At 40.9% G+C, this 15,053-nt stretch overlaps 5 protein-coding genes across 5 annotated transcripts in view; 3 read left to right on the top strand and 2 right to left on the bottom strand.

The window, feature by feature from the left end:
- Positions 1-144: 144 nt before the first annotated feature.
- LOC111442207 (protein STRICTOSIDINE SYNTHASE-LIKE 2-like) lies at positions 145-2,381 on the top strand. Its single transcript, XM_023079504.1, has 3 exons — positions 145-479; positions 1,229-1,507; positions 1,919-2,381. The coding sequence occupies exons 1-3, from the start codon at positions 208-210 to the stop codon at positions 2,379-2,381; spliced, it is 1,014 nt and encodes a 337-aa protein (XP_022935272.1). The 5' UTR covers positions 145-207.
- A 286-nt stretch (positions 2,382-2,667) lies between these two features.
- LOC111440925 (protein STRICTOSIDINE SYNTHASE-LIKE 2-like) lies at positions 2,668-5,275 on the top strand. The gene is made up of 3 exons (XM_023077759.1): positions 2,668-3,134; positions 3,884-4,162; positions 4,574-5,275. Exons 1-3 carry the CDS (start codon positions 2,863-2,865, stop codon positions 5,154-5,156), a joined length of 1,134 nt encoding a protein of 377 aa, XP_022933527.1. The 5' UTR covers positions 2,668-2,862; the 3' UTR covers positions 5,157-5,275.
- Positions 5,276-8,481: 3,206 nt separating this feature from the next.
- Positions 8,482-11,648, top strand: LOC111440876 (pentatricopeptide repeat-containing protein At1g80270, mitochondrial-like). Its single transcript, XM_023077706.1, has 3 exons — positions 8,482-8,634; positions 9,164-9,737; positions 10,293-11,648. Exons 1-3 carry the CDS (start codon positions 8,600-8,602, stop codon positions 11,538-11,540), a joined length of 1,857 nt encoding a protein of 618 aa, XP_022933474.1. The 5' UTR covers positions 8,482-8,599; the 3' UTR covers positions 11,541-11,648.
- Positions 11,649-11,756: 108 nt separating this feature from the next.
- LOC111440933 (TGACG-sequence-specific DNA-binding protein TGA-2.1-like) lies at positions 11,757-12,989 on the bottom strand. The gene is made up of 2 exons (XM_023077770.1): positions 12,418-12,989; positions 11,757-12,278 (listed from the first exon to the last, which is right to left on the bottom strand). Exons 1-2 carry the CDS (start codon positions 12,847-12,849, stop codon positions 12,132-12,134), a joined length of 579 nt encoding a protein of 192 aa, XP_022933538.1. The 5' UTR covers positions 12,850-12,989; the 3' UTR covers positions 11,757-12,131.
- A 289-nt stretch (positions 12,990-13,278) lies between these two features.
- LOC111440847 (nucleolar protein 10) overlaps positions 13,279-15,053 on the bottom strand; it is a 10,030-nt gene continuing 8,255 nt past the window's right edge. Inside the window, exons 14-16 of the mRNA XM_023077666.1 lie at positions 14,706-14,891; positions 14,192-14,394; positions 13,279-13,938 (exon numbers count right to left, since the gene is read on the bottom strand). Coding sequence (XP_022933434.1) covers positions 13,575-13,938; positions 14,192-14,394; positions 14,706-14,891 — 753 coding nt within the window. The 3' untranslated portion in view covers positions 13,279-13,574. The remainder of the gene's footprint in view (positions 13,939-14,191; positions 14,395-14,705; positions 14,892-15,053) is intronic.

Here is a 15,053-nt window from a genome sequence, read left to right as displayed (position 1 = left end):
TGTAAGATGACCAAAATAACCTCATCTCATTCTCAACCTGTAAGGACCAAGTGGGGCCAGAAACAGTCTCAATAATGTAAATTTCATAATTGCCACTCACAGGTCTACAGAACAAAACTAACAAAAAAACCTTCACACATCTCACGCATCTCACACATCTCACACATCTCTGAAATTCCGTTCTCTCTCTCTCACAGTGCAAAAGCTATGTACTCCAACCTCTGCCTCACCGCCACCGCAGTCGCCGCCATATTCGCCCTACTCGCCATCAGCACCACCAGATTTTCACCGCCGCCGCCGGAGACTCTCGATGAACCGAACATAGAATATTTGTCAATTGACGGCGGTGTAGGGCCGGAGAGTTTCGCCTTCGACAGCGCCGGCGGAGGACCTTACACCGGCATCTCCGACGGTAGGATTATCAAATGGCTGCCTGATAAACAACGGTGGATCGATTTCGCCTTTACTTCTCCAAACAGGTAATCACGACGCTTGTATTTTCTTTTTCCTTTTCTATTATTTATTCAAATGCATGATGTTCTTAAAAAATATATATTTTCAAGAACTGGCACCTTACCAAGCTGGCTTCATTTGTTGCTCTCGAGGGGCAACCAGAGGGGAAAAAATAATATATATAATTATTTAAATATTAAAATATAATATTCACTTTCTTCACTATTTTTCTTTTTTCAGTTTTGGGAATTTAAAATTTAAGATTCTTTGTGGGGTTGAGATTTCTTATAGTTGGAGGTATGGTTAAAGTTGAGTCTGAAATTTAAAATAAAAAGTAATATTGATTTGAATGTGTTAATAATATAAATTAGTATTGATCTGAAAATATTGACGCACTATATTCGGTTGCATTAATATTGTTATAATTAACTTGTTTATAATTTAGAAACGAAAAAAATTTGTGGGGGAGAGAAGGATTATGATAATTGGTGAGAAGTATTGAATGGGATAAGATTTTGATGGATTACGATAAAAGTGTGGCTGATGTTGTTGATGTTGTTGTTGTGTCAACTTTGATTGAGAATTTAAAAAAGAAAAAATAATAGGAACTCCCAAAAATAAAATGCAAACTTTATTTGTGTTACCATTTTGGGCCGTCTCTTGGTTGGTTACTTATGCATGATCTCCACGTGTAAGTTGGGATCTGCTGTTTGTCATTTCTGTTGGCGCATCACACATTTTTATGTGGTGATGATTTCTAGATGAAAATGAACAGAACAGGTTGTGAAGAGGAGGGAGAGAAAGAGGAGGAGAGATGTGGGAGACCATTAGGGCTCCGATTCAAACACGGCGACGGGGATCTGTACATCGCCGACGCCTACATGGGATTGCTTCGAGTCGGCGCAAACGGCGGTTTAGCCAAACCAGTTGAATTCGAGATGGAGGAGGACCAGGTTTTGGGGTTCCACTCTTTCAGCTTCGCCAACAGTTTGGACATTGATCAACTCTCTGGACATGTCTATTTCACCGATAGCTCTTCCCACTATCACAGAAGGTATTTTATTTTATTCTTTCCACCCATCTCTCACATCCAAAAACACACACAAAATTTTAAAAAAATGATGGCCAACTGTAAAGACGTGCATGGGGCGGAGACCCAAAGCCGTACTTGTTTTTATTTTGTAGGAATGGGGCGGGATTCTTGGAAATTCACGGATCGATCTCGATAAATTTTTGTCATCTTTATATGTATTTTGTTATATATATATATATATATATAAACTTTTTAAAGATCATTTTTATTAAAAAATATGAAACGTTCTAATAAATTTAATAATATTTTCTAACAAGTTTAACCATATTTATAAAACTTCAAATTAGACTCGAACGTTTTTAAAAAAAAATTATTGATTGATTGATTATGTATATAGAGAAAGACATTTAAATGTTGTGTGTTTTTGTGCAGGAACTTCGCGTCGGCTATATTAAGTGGAGACAGTTCAGGAAGGCTAATGAAATATGATCCAAAATCCAAACAACTAAGCCTTCTGTTGGGAAACCTTTCATTTCCGAACGGAGTGTCACTGAGCAAAAACAGGGATTTCCTTCTACTCGCGGAGACCACCAAGTGCAGGATTCTCAAGTACTGGCTGGGGACGGGCAAAGCCGAGGTGGTGGGGGAGCTCCCGGGGTTCCCGGACAACATCAAGAGGAGTCGTAGTAGTANAAAAAAAAAAATTAGTTCTTCCATTTTTTACACAAAAATTTATGGTTTTCTCACAAGATCCTTCCATTTAGCAGCATTTTATAGCCTTAAAGTTAAGAGCAAGGTTCAAATGAATAAAAGCTTATGGTGGATACCTAGGCACCTAAAGATGAAAAAGGACGACGACGTTGAAATAAACATAGATCCGAAGATCCTCGAATAGGTCAACCTGATTACATATTATATATTTTTTTTTTATGAGTAGTAAAATGGCATTATTTAAAATATCATATATTATTTTATAAACCACTTGTTTTTATTATAAGTAGGAATAAATAGAGTATTTGTTCAACTTTTATTTAAAAAAAAAAACAGTATAATACAATGAATATAACAAATAATTGATGCTAGTTTTTTAAAAGTATGAAAATTGAAATTGTGGGTATTTATTATTGTCTAAAAAAACAGGGATTTGGAGTGTAAAAGGTTGATAGTGTTGTAAGATGACCAAAATAACCTCATCTCATTCTCAACCTGTAAGGACCAAGTGGGGCCAGAAACAGTCTCAATAATGTAAATTTCATAATTGCCACTCACAGGTCTACAGAACAAAACTAACAAAAAAACCTTCACACATCTCACGCATCTCACACATCTCACACATCTCTGAAATTCCGTTCTCTCTCTCTCACAGTGCAAAAGCTATGTACTCCAACCTCTGCCTCACCGCCACCGCAGTCGCCGCCATATTCGCCCTACTCGCCATCAGCACCACCAGATTTTCACCGCCGCCGCCGGAGACTCTCGATGAACCGAACATAGAATATTTGTCAATTGACGGCGGTGTAGGGCCGGAGAGTTTCGCCTTCGACAGCGCCGGCGGAGGACCTTACACCGGCATCTCCGACGGTAGGATTATCAAATGGCTGCCTGATAAACAACGGTGGATCGATTTCGCCTTTACTTCTCCAAACAGGTAATCACGACGCTTGTATTTTCTTTTTCCTTTTCTATTATTTATTCAAATGCATGATGTTCTTAAAAAATATATATTTTCAAGAACTGGCACCTTACCAAGCTGGCTTCATTTGTTGCTCTCGAGGGGCAACCAGAGGGGAAAAAATAATATATATAATTATTTAAATATTAAAATATAATATTCACTTTCTTCACTATTTTTCTTTTTTCAGTTTTGGGAATTTAAAATTTAAGATTCTTTGTGGGGTTGAGATTTCTTATAGTTGGAGGTATGGTTAAAGTTGAGTCTGAAATTTAAAATAAAAAGTAATATTGATTTGAATGTGTTAATAATATAAATTAGTATTGATCTGAAAATATTGACGCACTATATTCGGTTGCATTAATATTGTTATAATTAACTTGTTTATAATTTAGAAACGAAAAAAATTTGTGGGGGAGAGAAGGATTATGATAATTGGTGAGAAGTATTGAATGGGATAAGATTTTGATGGATTACGATAAAAGTGTGGCTGATGTTGTTGATGTTGTTGTTGTGTCAACTTTGATTGAGAATTTAAAAAAGAAAAAATAATAGGAACTCCCAAAAATAAAATGCAAACTTTATTTGTGTTACCATTTTGGGCCGTCTCTTGGTTGGTTACTTATGCATGATCTCCACGTGTAAGTTGGGATCTGCTGTTTGTCATTTCTGTTGGCGCATCACACATTTTTATGTGGTGATGATTTCTAGATGAAAATGAACAGAACAGGTTGTGAAGAGGAGGGAGAGAAAGAGGAGGAGAGATGTGGGAGACCATTAGGGCTCCGATTCAAACACGGCGACGGGGATCTGTACATCGCCGACGCCTACATGGGATTGCTTCGAGTCGGCGCAAACGGCGGTTTAGCCAAACCAGTTGAATTCGAGATGGAGGAGGACCAGGTTTTGGGGTTCCACTCTTTCAGCTTCGCCAACAGTTTGGACATTGATCAACTCTCTGGACATGTCTATTTCACCGATAGCTCTTCCCACTATCACAGAAGGTATTTTATTTTATTCTTTCCACCCATCTCTCACATCCAAAAACACACACAAAATTTTAAAAAAATGATGGCCAACTGTAAAGACGTGCATGGGGCGGAGACCCAAAGCCGTACTTGTTTTTATTTTGTAGGAATGGGGCGGGATTCTTGGAAATTCACGGATCGATCTCGATAAATTTTTGTCATCTTTATATGTATTTTGTTATATATATATATATATATATAAACTTTTTAAAGATCATTTTTATTAAAAAATATGAAACGTTCTAATAAATTTAATAATATTTTCTAACAAGTTTAACCATATTTATAAAACTTCAAATTAGACTCGAACGTTTTTAAAAAAAAATTATTGATTGATTGATTATGTATATAGAGAAAGACATTTAAATGTTGTGTGTTTTTGTGCAGGAACTTCGCGTCGGCTATATTAAGTGGAGACAGTTCAGGAAGGCTAATGAAATATGATCCAAAATCCAAACAACTAAGCCTTCTGTTGGGAAACCTTTCATTTCCGAACGGAGTGTCACTGAGCAAAAACAGGGATTTCCTTCTACTCGCGGAGACCACCAAGTGCAGGATTCTCAAGTACTGGCTGGGGACGGGCAAAGCCGAGGTGGTGGGGGAGCTCCCGGGGTTCCCGGACAACATCAAGAGGAGTCGTAGTAGTAAAGGAGGGGGGTTTTGGGTGGGAATTCACTCCAGAAGAGGAGGGGTGTTGAGGTTCATCCTGTCTCAGAGTTGGATAGGGAAGGGGTTAGCGAAGCTTCCTTTGGACGTGGACAAGATCTATAGCTATTTGGGGAAGTGGATAGGGAGAGGTGGGGTTGGAGTGAGGGTTAGTGAGGAAGGTGCAGTAATGGAGATTATTGAAGGTAAAGCAGAGTTGAGAGGGAGAAGTTTTTCTGAAGTGGAAGAGGGAGAGGATGGGGTTCTTTGGATTGGCTCTATTAATTCTCCTTTTGCAGCAAAGATCAATGTTTCAAAATATTAATTAATTGGTTGTTTGGCGGGTAGGGTGTGTTTATCTTGCTACTTCAGTTTAAAACATAATCTGTTTGCTAAACTACATGTACAATCGATCCAGCGATTAATAAACTTTCGTTCTTTCAATTGGTTTCTCGCTCATATTAATAAAGAACAGGCTCTACTCATTCAAGTGAAACAATATTAATAACTTAAAACTAACCTAACAAAATTTACAGTTTATAAAATCTTCTCATGGGTGAGATGCGAATACTCTATGCTCTCACCATGTCGATGTCTCATTCCTCTCATCTTCCTTCTCGATAAAGAAGGCAAAGCACAAATCTAATTTCATGGCTTAAGGCTGCAACTGTTTCATATATTTTTCTTCATATGATACATCAGTGTGAAGACCCATTTGAGCCTTATGGCTCGGTATCCCGGCGGCATATCCTCCAGACTCCACGTCTGATTCTCGGTGATGGATGTCATTTCTTCCTGCATTGCCTTCAGCCAACACGGGTTCCTTTCTGCTTCGGCGAAGGTGTTCGGTTCATCTACGCTGATGGCATGCAGTTCAGCCACCTCTTATTCGAGTTCGCACGCCGCCAGTCCAGGTGGTTCACCTCCTCCCACTAGGTCGTCCATCCTCCAGTACCTCGCCACCAGATCATCATCGTGATCGGCATCCAGTGTCGAATCCGCAGTCCGTGGTATTGCAAACTCCACTGGTTCAGAGGGTGTAGCTGCTGGCGGCGGTGACGGTTCCTGATGTTGGGCTCCTCCTTCTTCCGGCTCGGTGACGAGGTACTCCACCGTGAATTGATTTGGGTTGTGATCTGCCTCGATCACATCGTTCCGCTGCTAGAAGGTACTTTCGTCGAAGATGACGTCGCGAGACACGTGAGCTCGTCCCCCCGCAGGATCATAGAGTCTGTACGCCTTGCTCCCGGGTTCGTAGCCGATGAAGACAACTTTCAGCCTCCTGGGATCGAGCTTGGCGAGGTGGGGACGCGCTACCTTCATGTATGCAACGCAGATGAACACTCGTAGATGATGTACCACTGACTTCTTGTTGTACCAGGCCTCTTGTGGCGTCTTCCCGTCGAGGCTTCATGTTGGCAAACGATTAAGGAGGTAGACTGCCGTCATTACCGCCTCTCCCCAGAATCTCCTAGGCCTCGGCCCTCATCAGCAAAGACCTTACTATCCTGACGATGGTCTGATTTCGGTGCTCCACCACTCCGTTCTAATGGGAGGAGTAGGGCGCCGTTAGGTGCCGTTGTATGCCGAACTCGTCGCAGTACTTATCGAAACTTGTCGAGGTGAATTCTCCACCTCGGTCTGTGCGCAGCACTCACATCTTCTTCCCGCATTCGGCCTCCGCTCGCGCTTGAATGTGCTTAACCGCCTCTGCCGCCTCATTTTTCGCTTGCAGCAGGATCAACCACATGAAATGGCTTTTGTCATCGATCAGCAGGAGGAAGAGGGTCTTACCGCCTAGGGTCGCCGGCTTGATGGGCCCGTAGATATCATCGTGCATGAGCTCCAATGGCTCACCGACGCGGTACGATGCCTGAGACGGAAATGGGGTGCGCCTCTGTTTGCCGATGAGGCACCCGTCGCACAACTTGTTCACGGTTTGCACGCCTTTGATTGCCAGCAAACCGTGCACCATCTCTTCCTTGTGTAATTTTTGTAGAGCAGGAAAGTTTAAGTGCCCGTACCTTGCGTGCCACCTCCAAGATACCTCTTCGGTCTTGGCCGAGAGGTTGACGGGTTGCTCTATCTCCAACTCTAGGATGTAAAGACGGTTTGTCATGCGCCGAACTTGTGTGAGCAGCCATCGTCGATCATCGCAGATTTTGAGTAGTCCGCGCTCGATGGAAATGAAGCAGCCGACCTCATCGACTTGACCCAGGCTCACAAGGTTAGCCTTGAGCCTCGGGATGAAGTAGACGCCAGTGAACTTGCGATGCTCGCCTCCCTTGCTAATGAACAGGATGGTGCCGCGCCCTTCGATCTCGACGACGGAGCCGTCGCCGAATTTCACCATCCCGCGAATCCTCGAGTTGAGCTCGGAGAATGCAGATCTAAGCCCTGGTCATATGGTTTGCTGCCCCTGTGTTGAGGACCCATCGCCAGTGCTCATGATGCTCGTCCCTCTTGCCGATCTGAGCAGACACTCGCTTCTCCTTCAGTTGAATTGGCTCCCCAGCTAGTGACTTTGCTACGCCCAGCTCGAGCTCTTTCTCGGGTTTGACGCTCACCAGAAGCGAAGTTACGCCGTCGTTGATTACCTCCACCTCCGTGGATTTGGAATCGAAATTGGGGACGTCGAGTAAGACCGATGCACTTACCATGAAATGAGCTGGCTCATTCTCATTGGATTGAGCCACATGGGCCTTCTCGGGCTTCTCTTTGTTCCTGAGCTTGCTCCAGCAATTCTTGCTCAGGTGACCTCTCTTACCACAGACCCCAGGATCGAAACCTGGTTCTGATACAACTTGTTGACTTCTGGCAATTGGGAGGAAAACATCGACAAAAAAAAAAAAAAAAACAAGTCGAAGAAAATTTCTTCGAAGAAAAATAACCGAAAGTAAGAGGAGAGAGATTTGCTGAAGACTCGATCATTTGATTTCCATCCCGTTGAATACTCTAACCAACAACCTTAATCCTACAAATGGGAGGTAGTGAGCAAAAACTTGTCCAAAGTTGGCCAAAATGGCCATAAAAAATTAAGTCTCTTCCATTCAACGGGTTAATTTAGATTTTTGAAAAAGTAAAAAACAACCAACAAAATCTAAGAAAACTATACCCGGTTAAATAATAACTACCAATGACGAGAAGGCATCAAGTGTAGCATAGAGTAGCGGAGGTGGAGTTAGGTATAAGCGATCCCATGAATATCGGTTCGGTCCTGCATTTCTGACAATGTTGTGATCTAGTCCGAGGCCGACGAAGGATTTGGGATTTGGGAGATCCAGGTGTGGAAGCATGGAAGGAGAAGGAGTGAGGAGAGTTAAGATTTGATGGTGGTGGAAAGTGATGTGCGAAGAAGAAGAAGAAGAAGAAGAAGAAGAAGAAGAAGAAGAAGTGTTTTTCTTTTTATTCTTTTCTTTCCTTATTTATTTTTTCTACCAATTATTTTGACATTTTCATGAAAATCAGTATAATGGCTTACTAATTTATTTTTAAAATTATAACAACATATTTATTTATTAATTTATAGTTTTCTAAAAGTATGTATGCAATATTTTTATAAAATTATTTAAGCAAGCAGCTATGCTTTAAACCTTGGTCCGAGTCCACCGCCTGATATAAAGAACGGGAGTCCAACACACGAAAGGGTTTTTAGGGTTTAACACCAACAACGTCTCTGCCGCGCCTATTTCGATCCCCCCTCCCTCCCTCTCCTTTCCACTCTTACACCTCTGCTACTAACCTCTTCACTCCTATTATCATCTCATCATGTGGGCTCTTCGTAGAGCTTCGACTCCTCTCAGGTATGCTTCTCGTCTTCTAACTGCACCTCTCCGCTTATTTACCTTACCTTCTTTATTCCTTAATGCCAATACATTTCTTTTCAATCTTCTTGTCACTACACACTTTCATTCACTATTTCTGCAACTAAGATTCTTGCTTGCTTCTCATCCACTTTCCGGTGCTCATCACAGAAGGAAATAATGTAAAAACTTGTGTGTCATTTTTTTCTGTTTTTATTCGCATTCAAGCTCAAATCTGAAGCTTCGTTATTTCTACAATTTAAATGCTTCTGGGTTTCACAATCTATCTTCACAGTTGTCGGCCTATTATCAAGGGGGGATTTCCTTTTCTCTCTGTAAGGAAGAACAAGTTTGGGGGATGTCAGTTTCCCGAAATCATCCATTATTAATCATTCAAACGACTGTTTTTGTATGTATGTATTTCTGTATGTGTAATATATGTACCTGTATATTGCGGTAACCGGTGCGGAGGGTACGATGCCTCCAATTTTTCATATCCCTCTCTCAATTTTTTGTGTTCTCTTTCTAGGAATCAAGGATATAGAATAAGAACTTCGTATGTCTTTGGCAAACTAGAGGCGCCATATTCTTGCGATGGAAATATAGTTGGTTCGGCTATCATCCCTGCTATATCTGATAGATGCATTTCTTTTGAGAGAAATAACCTTGCAACATGGCGGTCCTCTGGGCTTTCTATTAGCAGCCATGGTCTATCTTCACAAGCTGGTGCTGAGAACAGTGGAGAGGAAGATGACTTGGAAGATGGGTTTTCTGAACTTGAAACACTTCCAAGCACTAATGCACTTGAAGATAATAAAGCAGCTGATGAAAATGAAGGGGAATTAACCTCTGAATCAGAACTTGATGATGATGGGACTCAAAATGAACTGGATTTACCTGAGGTTGAAACTGAGCTTGGTGAAAAGATATCTGCGAAAAGGGCTCCTTCAGAGCTGTTCAAGGCTATTTGGAGTGCTCCGGGTTTATCTGTTCCCAGTGCACTGGACAAGTGGGTCAGTGAAGGAAAAGAATTAAGCCGTGCTGACATCTCTCTGGCTATGCTCAATCTTCGAAGACGTCGAATGTTTGGGAAGGCTTTGCAGGTAAATTGACTTGATTTTACTTCTTCAAGCAATGGAATTCATTCCTATGGTTTTAGGTTTATAGTTAATCTCGTCACTCTTGGGATTTGCAGAACTCTATAAAGTATATGTGACTAGCGGACACAATGGTTTCAGGATGGTAATATTGATAAATCTCTAAGAAATACCATAATCAGTAGTAATGTAATGCGGTCTAACAAACACAAAATGATTTCAAGAAGTACCACTATCAAATGCTTGTATAGAAATTTGTTAAGCTGGCTTATGGCATTCAATAAATGGTGCCAGAACCGCGTATAGAATTTTCAGATGGCTTGATATTAGGTTGAGCTGCATGTAACTGCTTGATTTATTAGTATATATGAATTTTGCATTTATTATTGTTAGTCTTATAAAAGCCATTATTGGTAAGAAAATGGTTATGCGAGTTTTAGCCAGTTTATCGACCAAGAATTTTGTAGCTACCGTATTTTAAAAATATTTTGCCTATTTGTTCAACATTCTTATTCATCATTTCTTCAACTCATTACTTGCATTGCTATATGGGTTTCACAGTTTTCAGAGTGGTTGGAAGCAAGTGGACAACTTGAGTTCGTTGACAGAGACTATGCTTCTCGCCTTGACTTGATTGCAAAGGTACATGGTCTCCATAGGGCAGAAGGTTACATCGCCAAAATCCCGAAATCATTCCAGGGGGAGGTGATATACCGAACTCTTTTGGCTAACTGTGTGGTCGCCAACAATGTAAAAAAAGCAGAGGAAGTATTTAACAAAATGAAGGACCTTGAATTTCCAATCACAGCCTTTGCTTGCAACCAGTTGCTTCTTCTTTACAAGAGACTTGACAAGAGGAAAATAGCCGACGTTCTGTTGTTGATGGAGAAAGAAAATGTCAAGCCTTCTCTGTTTACTTACAAGATCCTAATAGATGCTAAAGGCCTTTCAAATGACATGGTGGGTATGGAACAAGTTGTTGATACAATGAAGGCTGAAGGAATCGAACTTGATGTAAATACACTTTCCATATTAGCGAAGCACTATGCTTCAGGTGGGCTTAAAGACAAAGCCAAGGCCATCTTGAAGGAGATGGAAGATGTGAGCTCCAAAGAATCTCGATGGCCTTGCAGACTTTTACTTCCCCTTTATGGAGAACTACAAATGGAAGATGAAGTGAGGAGGGTCTGGAAGATCTGCGAGGCTAATCCTCGCATTGAAGAATGCATGGCTGCCATTGTTGCATGGGGAAAGCTGAAGAACGTCCAAGAAGCAGAGGAAATTTTTGATAGAGTTTTAAAAACATGGAAGAAGCTTTCCTCGAAACAATACTCTACCATGTTGAAGGTTTATGCAGACAATAAGATGCTGACGAAGGGCAAGGATCTAGTCAAGCAGATGGCAGACAGCGGTTGCCGAATCGGTCCATTAACATGGAATGCAGTTGTGAAACTCTATGTGGAAGCTGGGGAGGTAGAAAAGGCAGATTCTTTCTTGCAGAAGGCGGTCCAGAAAAACCAGATGAAGCCATTGTTTACATCTTACATGATTATCCTGGATCAGTATGCAAGGAGGGGTGACGTCCACAATGCGGAGAAAATGTTTCATAGGATGAGACTATCAGGTTACGTGGCTAGATTCAGCCAGTTTCAAGCTCTAATACAGGCATACATTAATGCCAAGGCTCCAGCCTACGGCATGAAAGAGAGAATGAAGGCAGATAATGTGTTTCCAAACAAAGCTTTGGCAGGAAAATTGGCCCAAATCGATGCATTCAGGAAGACAGCAGTGTCGGATTTGCTTGACTGAGGAATTTAATTTGATACTTTTGGATGTATAAACTCCTCGGATTTCAACTCTATTTTACAAATCAAGTATTTGTTAGTTAATCTGGTGGCTGCGCTTTGAAATTTGACAGCAGAACTACACAATGGATTGTGCTGCACGTGTTATAATATATTTTGTTTGTTCGAATACCCATTATTACCAAGAACTCTGGTTTTGCAGTAAACTCAAAATGGTTTACTTACTCAAAGAATATTATTTGAAAATAAATTATAATATGATCTCTGGTGTAGGTTGATGTAATACAAATGTAAGTTACAGATACAACCTATTTTCCCATTCAGTTCTATGAAACATCACCTGAAAAGATTATTGTAATAAGCATACAATATCACCAACCGACACTAAACAACTGAAAATGTGAAAGCTATATATATGTATATATCAATCACAAACTTCACCCTACACCACCATCACTCATCTTCATCCATTGTACAATTCCTATGACAGAAGCAGCTTCATCCAATGAAGCAATGCAATTCTGTGTGGTAGCACACTTCAGGCACTTGTTTGATAAATTTGACAGATTAACTAGAGAGAACTCCCATGCCCCTTTCACTCTCGTGGCCGTGCAAGCCAGAGAGAGCTTAGAGCTCGAAGGCGGGAGAAGTAGTCGTTTATTGCAAGAAGCGCACGAGCTGATTGACGGGTTGTCAATATGCGATGCATTTGTTGAAGTGTTTGTTGACGAAGATTATCGGCCTGCAAGTTATAGAAAGAGATGGAAAAATGAAAGTGAGAAAACATGGACAAAGATTTCAACTTTACTTGTTTGTTGCATGAGCGAGGTATAACTGTAACTAGATGGAACAGAGTGACATAAAATCTAAAACCAAATTACCTGGCGTAGGAAGCCATCAAGAGTTCCGAGCTTTCCCATTGCCATGGCCATTTGACCCATATAATTAACCACATTACCAGATGACCCCGACGTAGCAGGCGTGCCACTGGCCAAAGTTTCAGCCAAGGATTGCTGCGATGCATCCATTCCTTTAATGACCCATATATTTAAATGTTGTGTGTTTTTGTGCAGGAACTTTGCGTCGGCTATATTAAGTGGAGACAGTTCAGGAAGGCTAATGAAATATGATCCAAAATCCAAACAACTAAGCCTTCTGTTGGGAAACCCTTCATTTCCGAACGGAGTGTCACTGAGCAAAAACAGGGATTTCCTTCTACTCGCGGAGACCACCAAGTGCAGGATTCTCAAGTACTGGCTGGGGACGGGCAAAGCCGAGGTGGTGGGGGAGCTCCCGGGGTTCCCGGACAACATCAAGAGGAGTCGTAGTAGTAAAGGAGGGGGGTTTTGGGTGGGAATTCACTCCAGAAGAGGAGGGGTGTTGAGGTTCATCCTGTCTCAGAGTTGGATAGGGAAGGGGTTAGCGAAGCTTCCTTTGGACGTGGACAAGATCTATAGCTATTTGGGGAAGTGGATAGGGAGAGGTGGGGTTGGAGTGAGGGTTAGTGAGGAAGGTGCAGTAATGGAGATTATTGAAGGTAAAGCAGAGTTGAGAGGGAGAAGTTTTTCTGAAGTGGAAGAGGGAGAGGATGGGGTTCTTTGGATTGGCTCTATTAATTCCTTTTGCAGCAAAGATCAATGTTTCAAAATATTAATTAATTGGTTGTGAGGGTAGGGTGTCTTTATCTTGCTACTTCAGTTTAAAACACAATCTGTTTGCTAAACTACATGTACAATCGATCCAGCGATTAATAAAGTTTCATTCTTTCAATTGGGTTCTCGATCATATTAATAAAGAACAGGCTCTACTCATTCAAGTGAAACAATATTAATAACTTAAAACTAACCTAACAAAATTTACAGTTTATAAAATCTTCTCATGGGTGAGATGGGAATACTCTATGCTCTCACCATGTCGACGTCTCATTCCTCTTATCTTCCTTCTCGGTAAGGAAGACAAAGCACAAATCTAATTTCATGGCTTAAGGCTGCAACTGTTTCATATATTTTTCTTCATATGATACACCAGTGTGAATCATTCACCGGCGCCCTCTTCTACCTCTACCTCTACCTCTGTTGTTTCCACCTATGCTGCTCCCATGTCTCATTCCACCTCGGGAACCTGATTTATTGGCCTTTGGACCATAAAATTCGGCACTCCGATTCTTCTTTCGTGGGCCTTCATCGTCATCATCTTCCATGTACTTGGCAGAGCTTCTTGGCTTAAACGAAATCTCTCGCGACCCTCCTGGTCCCAATTTAACTTCATTTAGAATTCCAGAACCTTGCTTATTGTCTCCCATAGCAGCAATTCTCTCCTCCATAGTGAGCCTTTCCTCCTTAGCAAGTGATACACTGTTCCAGAACGCCTCAGCATGCTTTTCATCCTTCACCTCATACAATCTACACATTCACATCAATAAAATTATTAAACGCTATCTATCCCCTCCAAAGATACCGACTTTAGCACAAAGAATTCATATGAACTCATGAAGAGAAAGATATTAACTTGTAGTTAGTACAGTACGCATTTCCTTTCCTTGATGGAAAATTTGTATTAGATTATACAGCTTTCTTTTAATAGGTTAGAAGATCGGAAAACTTTTAGCTCCCAAGAAAAAAGTATATAAAATAATTATGAGTTGAAAAAACTCACTTTGGAGCTCGCGCCTTATTATGCTTATCTCTGCTGGGTTCATCTTCAAAGTCTGATTCAACTGAGGCATCAGAATTACTTAAGCTTTGTTCACTGTCGTCCAAGACAGGTTCAAAATGCTCTTCCACCAAAGATGGCTGCTTCGTAGAAGCCACTGGATGCAGGGCCAGATACTCTGGTGAAAGCTCATTGATCTCGAAGTTCTGTAGCATAACATGATCCAACATTAGATGAACAAGAGCTATAATATGATCCAACAAAAAACAAGGAAACTACATTTAAATGAGTAAAATTCAAGCGAACACCCTACGCCACAACTTTCTTTTTCTTGATATTTTGCTAATAAACATCCCCACTAAACAAATAGATACGCATGTGTAATTTGACCTTAGACATCTTGCAGATGAAGCCTAGAATTTTTTTTTTCTTCCTTGATTTTTCGTGACATATTGCAAACAACCAATAGAAATGTGGAGAAAAAAATGAGAGGGAGCATCTAAGAACCGAGTCATACCTCATTCTTAAACATATTCGCAAAACGTTCATCTTGAAAGATTTCACTACTGAGCCCTTTCTTCTTCTTTGATGCCTTCTTGGTCTTATTGACATCCTCTTCATCCTTCTTTTCCGTTCCAGCTTCTTCCTCTTCAAGGATTTGATTTGCGAGGCGCCTGTTGACTTTGGGTAATTTTCTTTTCACCTGAAGCAAAAAAGTAGTTAAAAATACAATTTACATTAAAAACATATTAAAATAATGACAAGCCAAAATAGTAGATTCCATAAAGACTGCGTCAACCCTCCTTCACTTACGAAGTCCAAGTATAGGGGAAAATCCCATTAAAAAAAAAAAAAAAAAAAAAAA

This window comes from Cucurbita moschata, unplaced genomic scaffold, assembly GCF_002738365.1.
Source record: "Cucurbita moschata cultivar Rifu unplaced genomic scaffold, Cmos_1.0 Cmo_Scf00001, whole genome shotgun sequence".
NCBI lineage: Eukaryota > Viridiplantae > Streptophyta > Magnoliopsida > Cucurbitales > Cucurbitaceae > Cucurbita > Cucurbita moschata.
This window is presented reverse-complemented; position numbering and strand designations above follow the sequence as displayed.

Coding starts and splice junctions, on each gene's coding strand:
- LOC111440925 (XM_023077759.1), top strand. CDS start 2,863: ATGTACTCCAACCTCTGCCTCACCGCCACCGCAGTCGCCGCCATATTC. Junction 3,135..3,883: donor GCCTTTACTTCTCCAAACAG/GTAATCACGACG, acceptor GAAAATGAACAG/AACAGGTTGTGAAGAGGAGG. Junction 4,163..4,573: donor TCTTCCCACTATCACAGAAG/GTATTTTATTTT, acceptor GTTTTTGTGCAG/GAACTTCGCGTCGGCTATAT.
- LOC111440876 (XM_023077706.1), top strand. CDS start 8,600: ATGTGGGCTCTTCGTAGAGCTTCGACTCCTCTCAG. Junction 8,635..9,163: donor AGAGCTTCGACTCCTCTCAG/GTATGCTTCTCG, acceptor TTCTCTTTCTAG/GAATCAAGGATATAGAATAA. Junction 9,738..10,292: donor TGTTTGGGAAGGCTTTGCAG/GTAAATTGACTT, acceptor TGGGTTTCACAG/TTTTCAGAGTGGTTGGAAGC.
- LOC111440933 (XM_023077770.1), bottom strand. CDS start 12,849: ATGTTGTCCGGGAACCCCGGGAGCTCCCCCACCACCTCGGCTTTGCCC. Junction 12,279..12,417: donor TTGATGGCTTCCTACGCCAG/GTAATTTGGTTT, acceptor TATAACTTGCAG/GCCGATAATCTTCGTCAACA.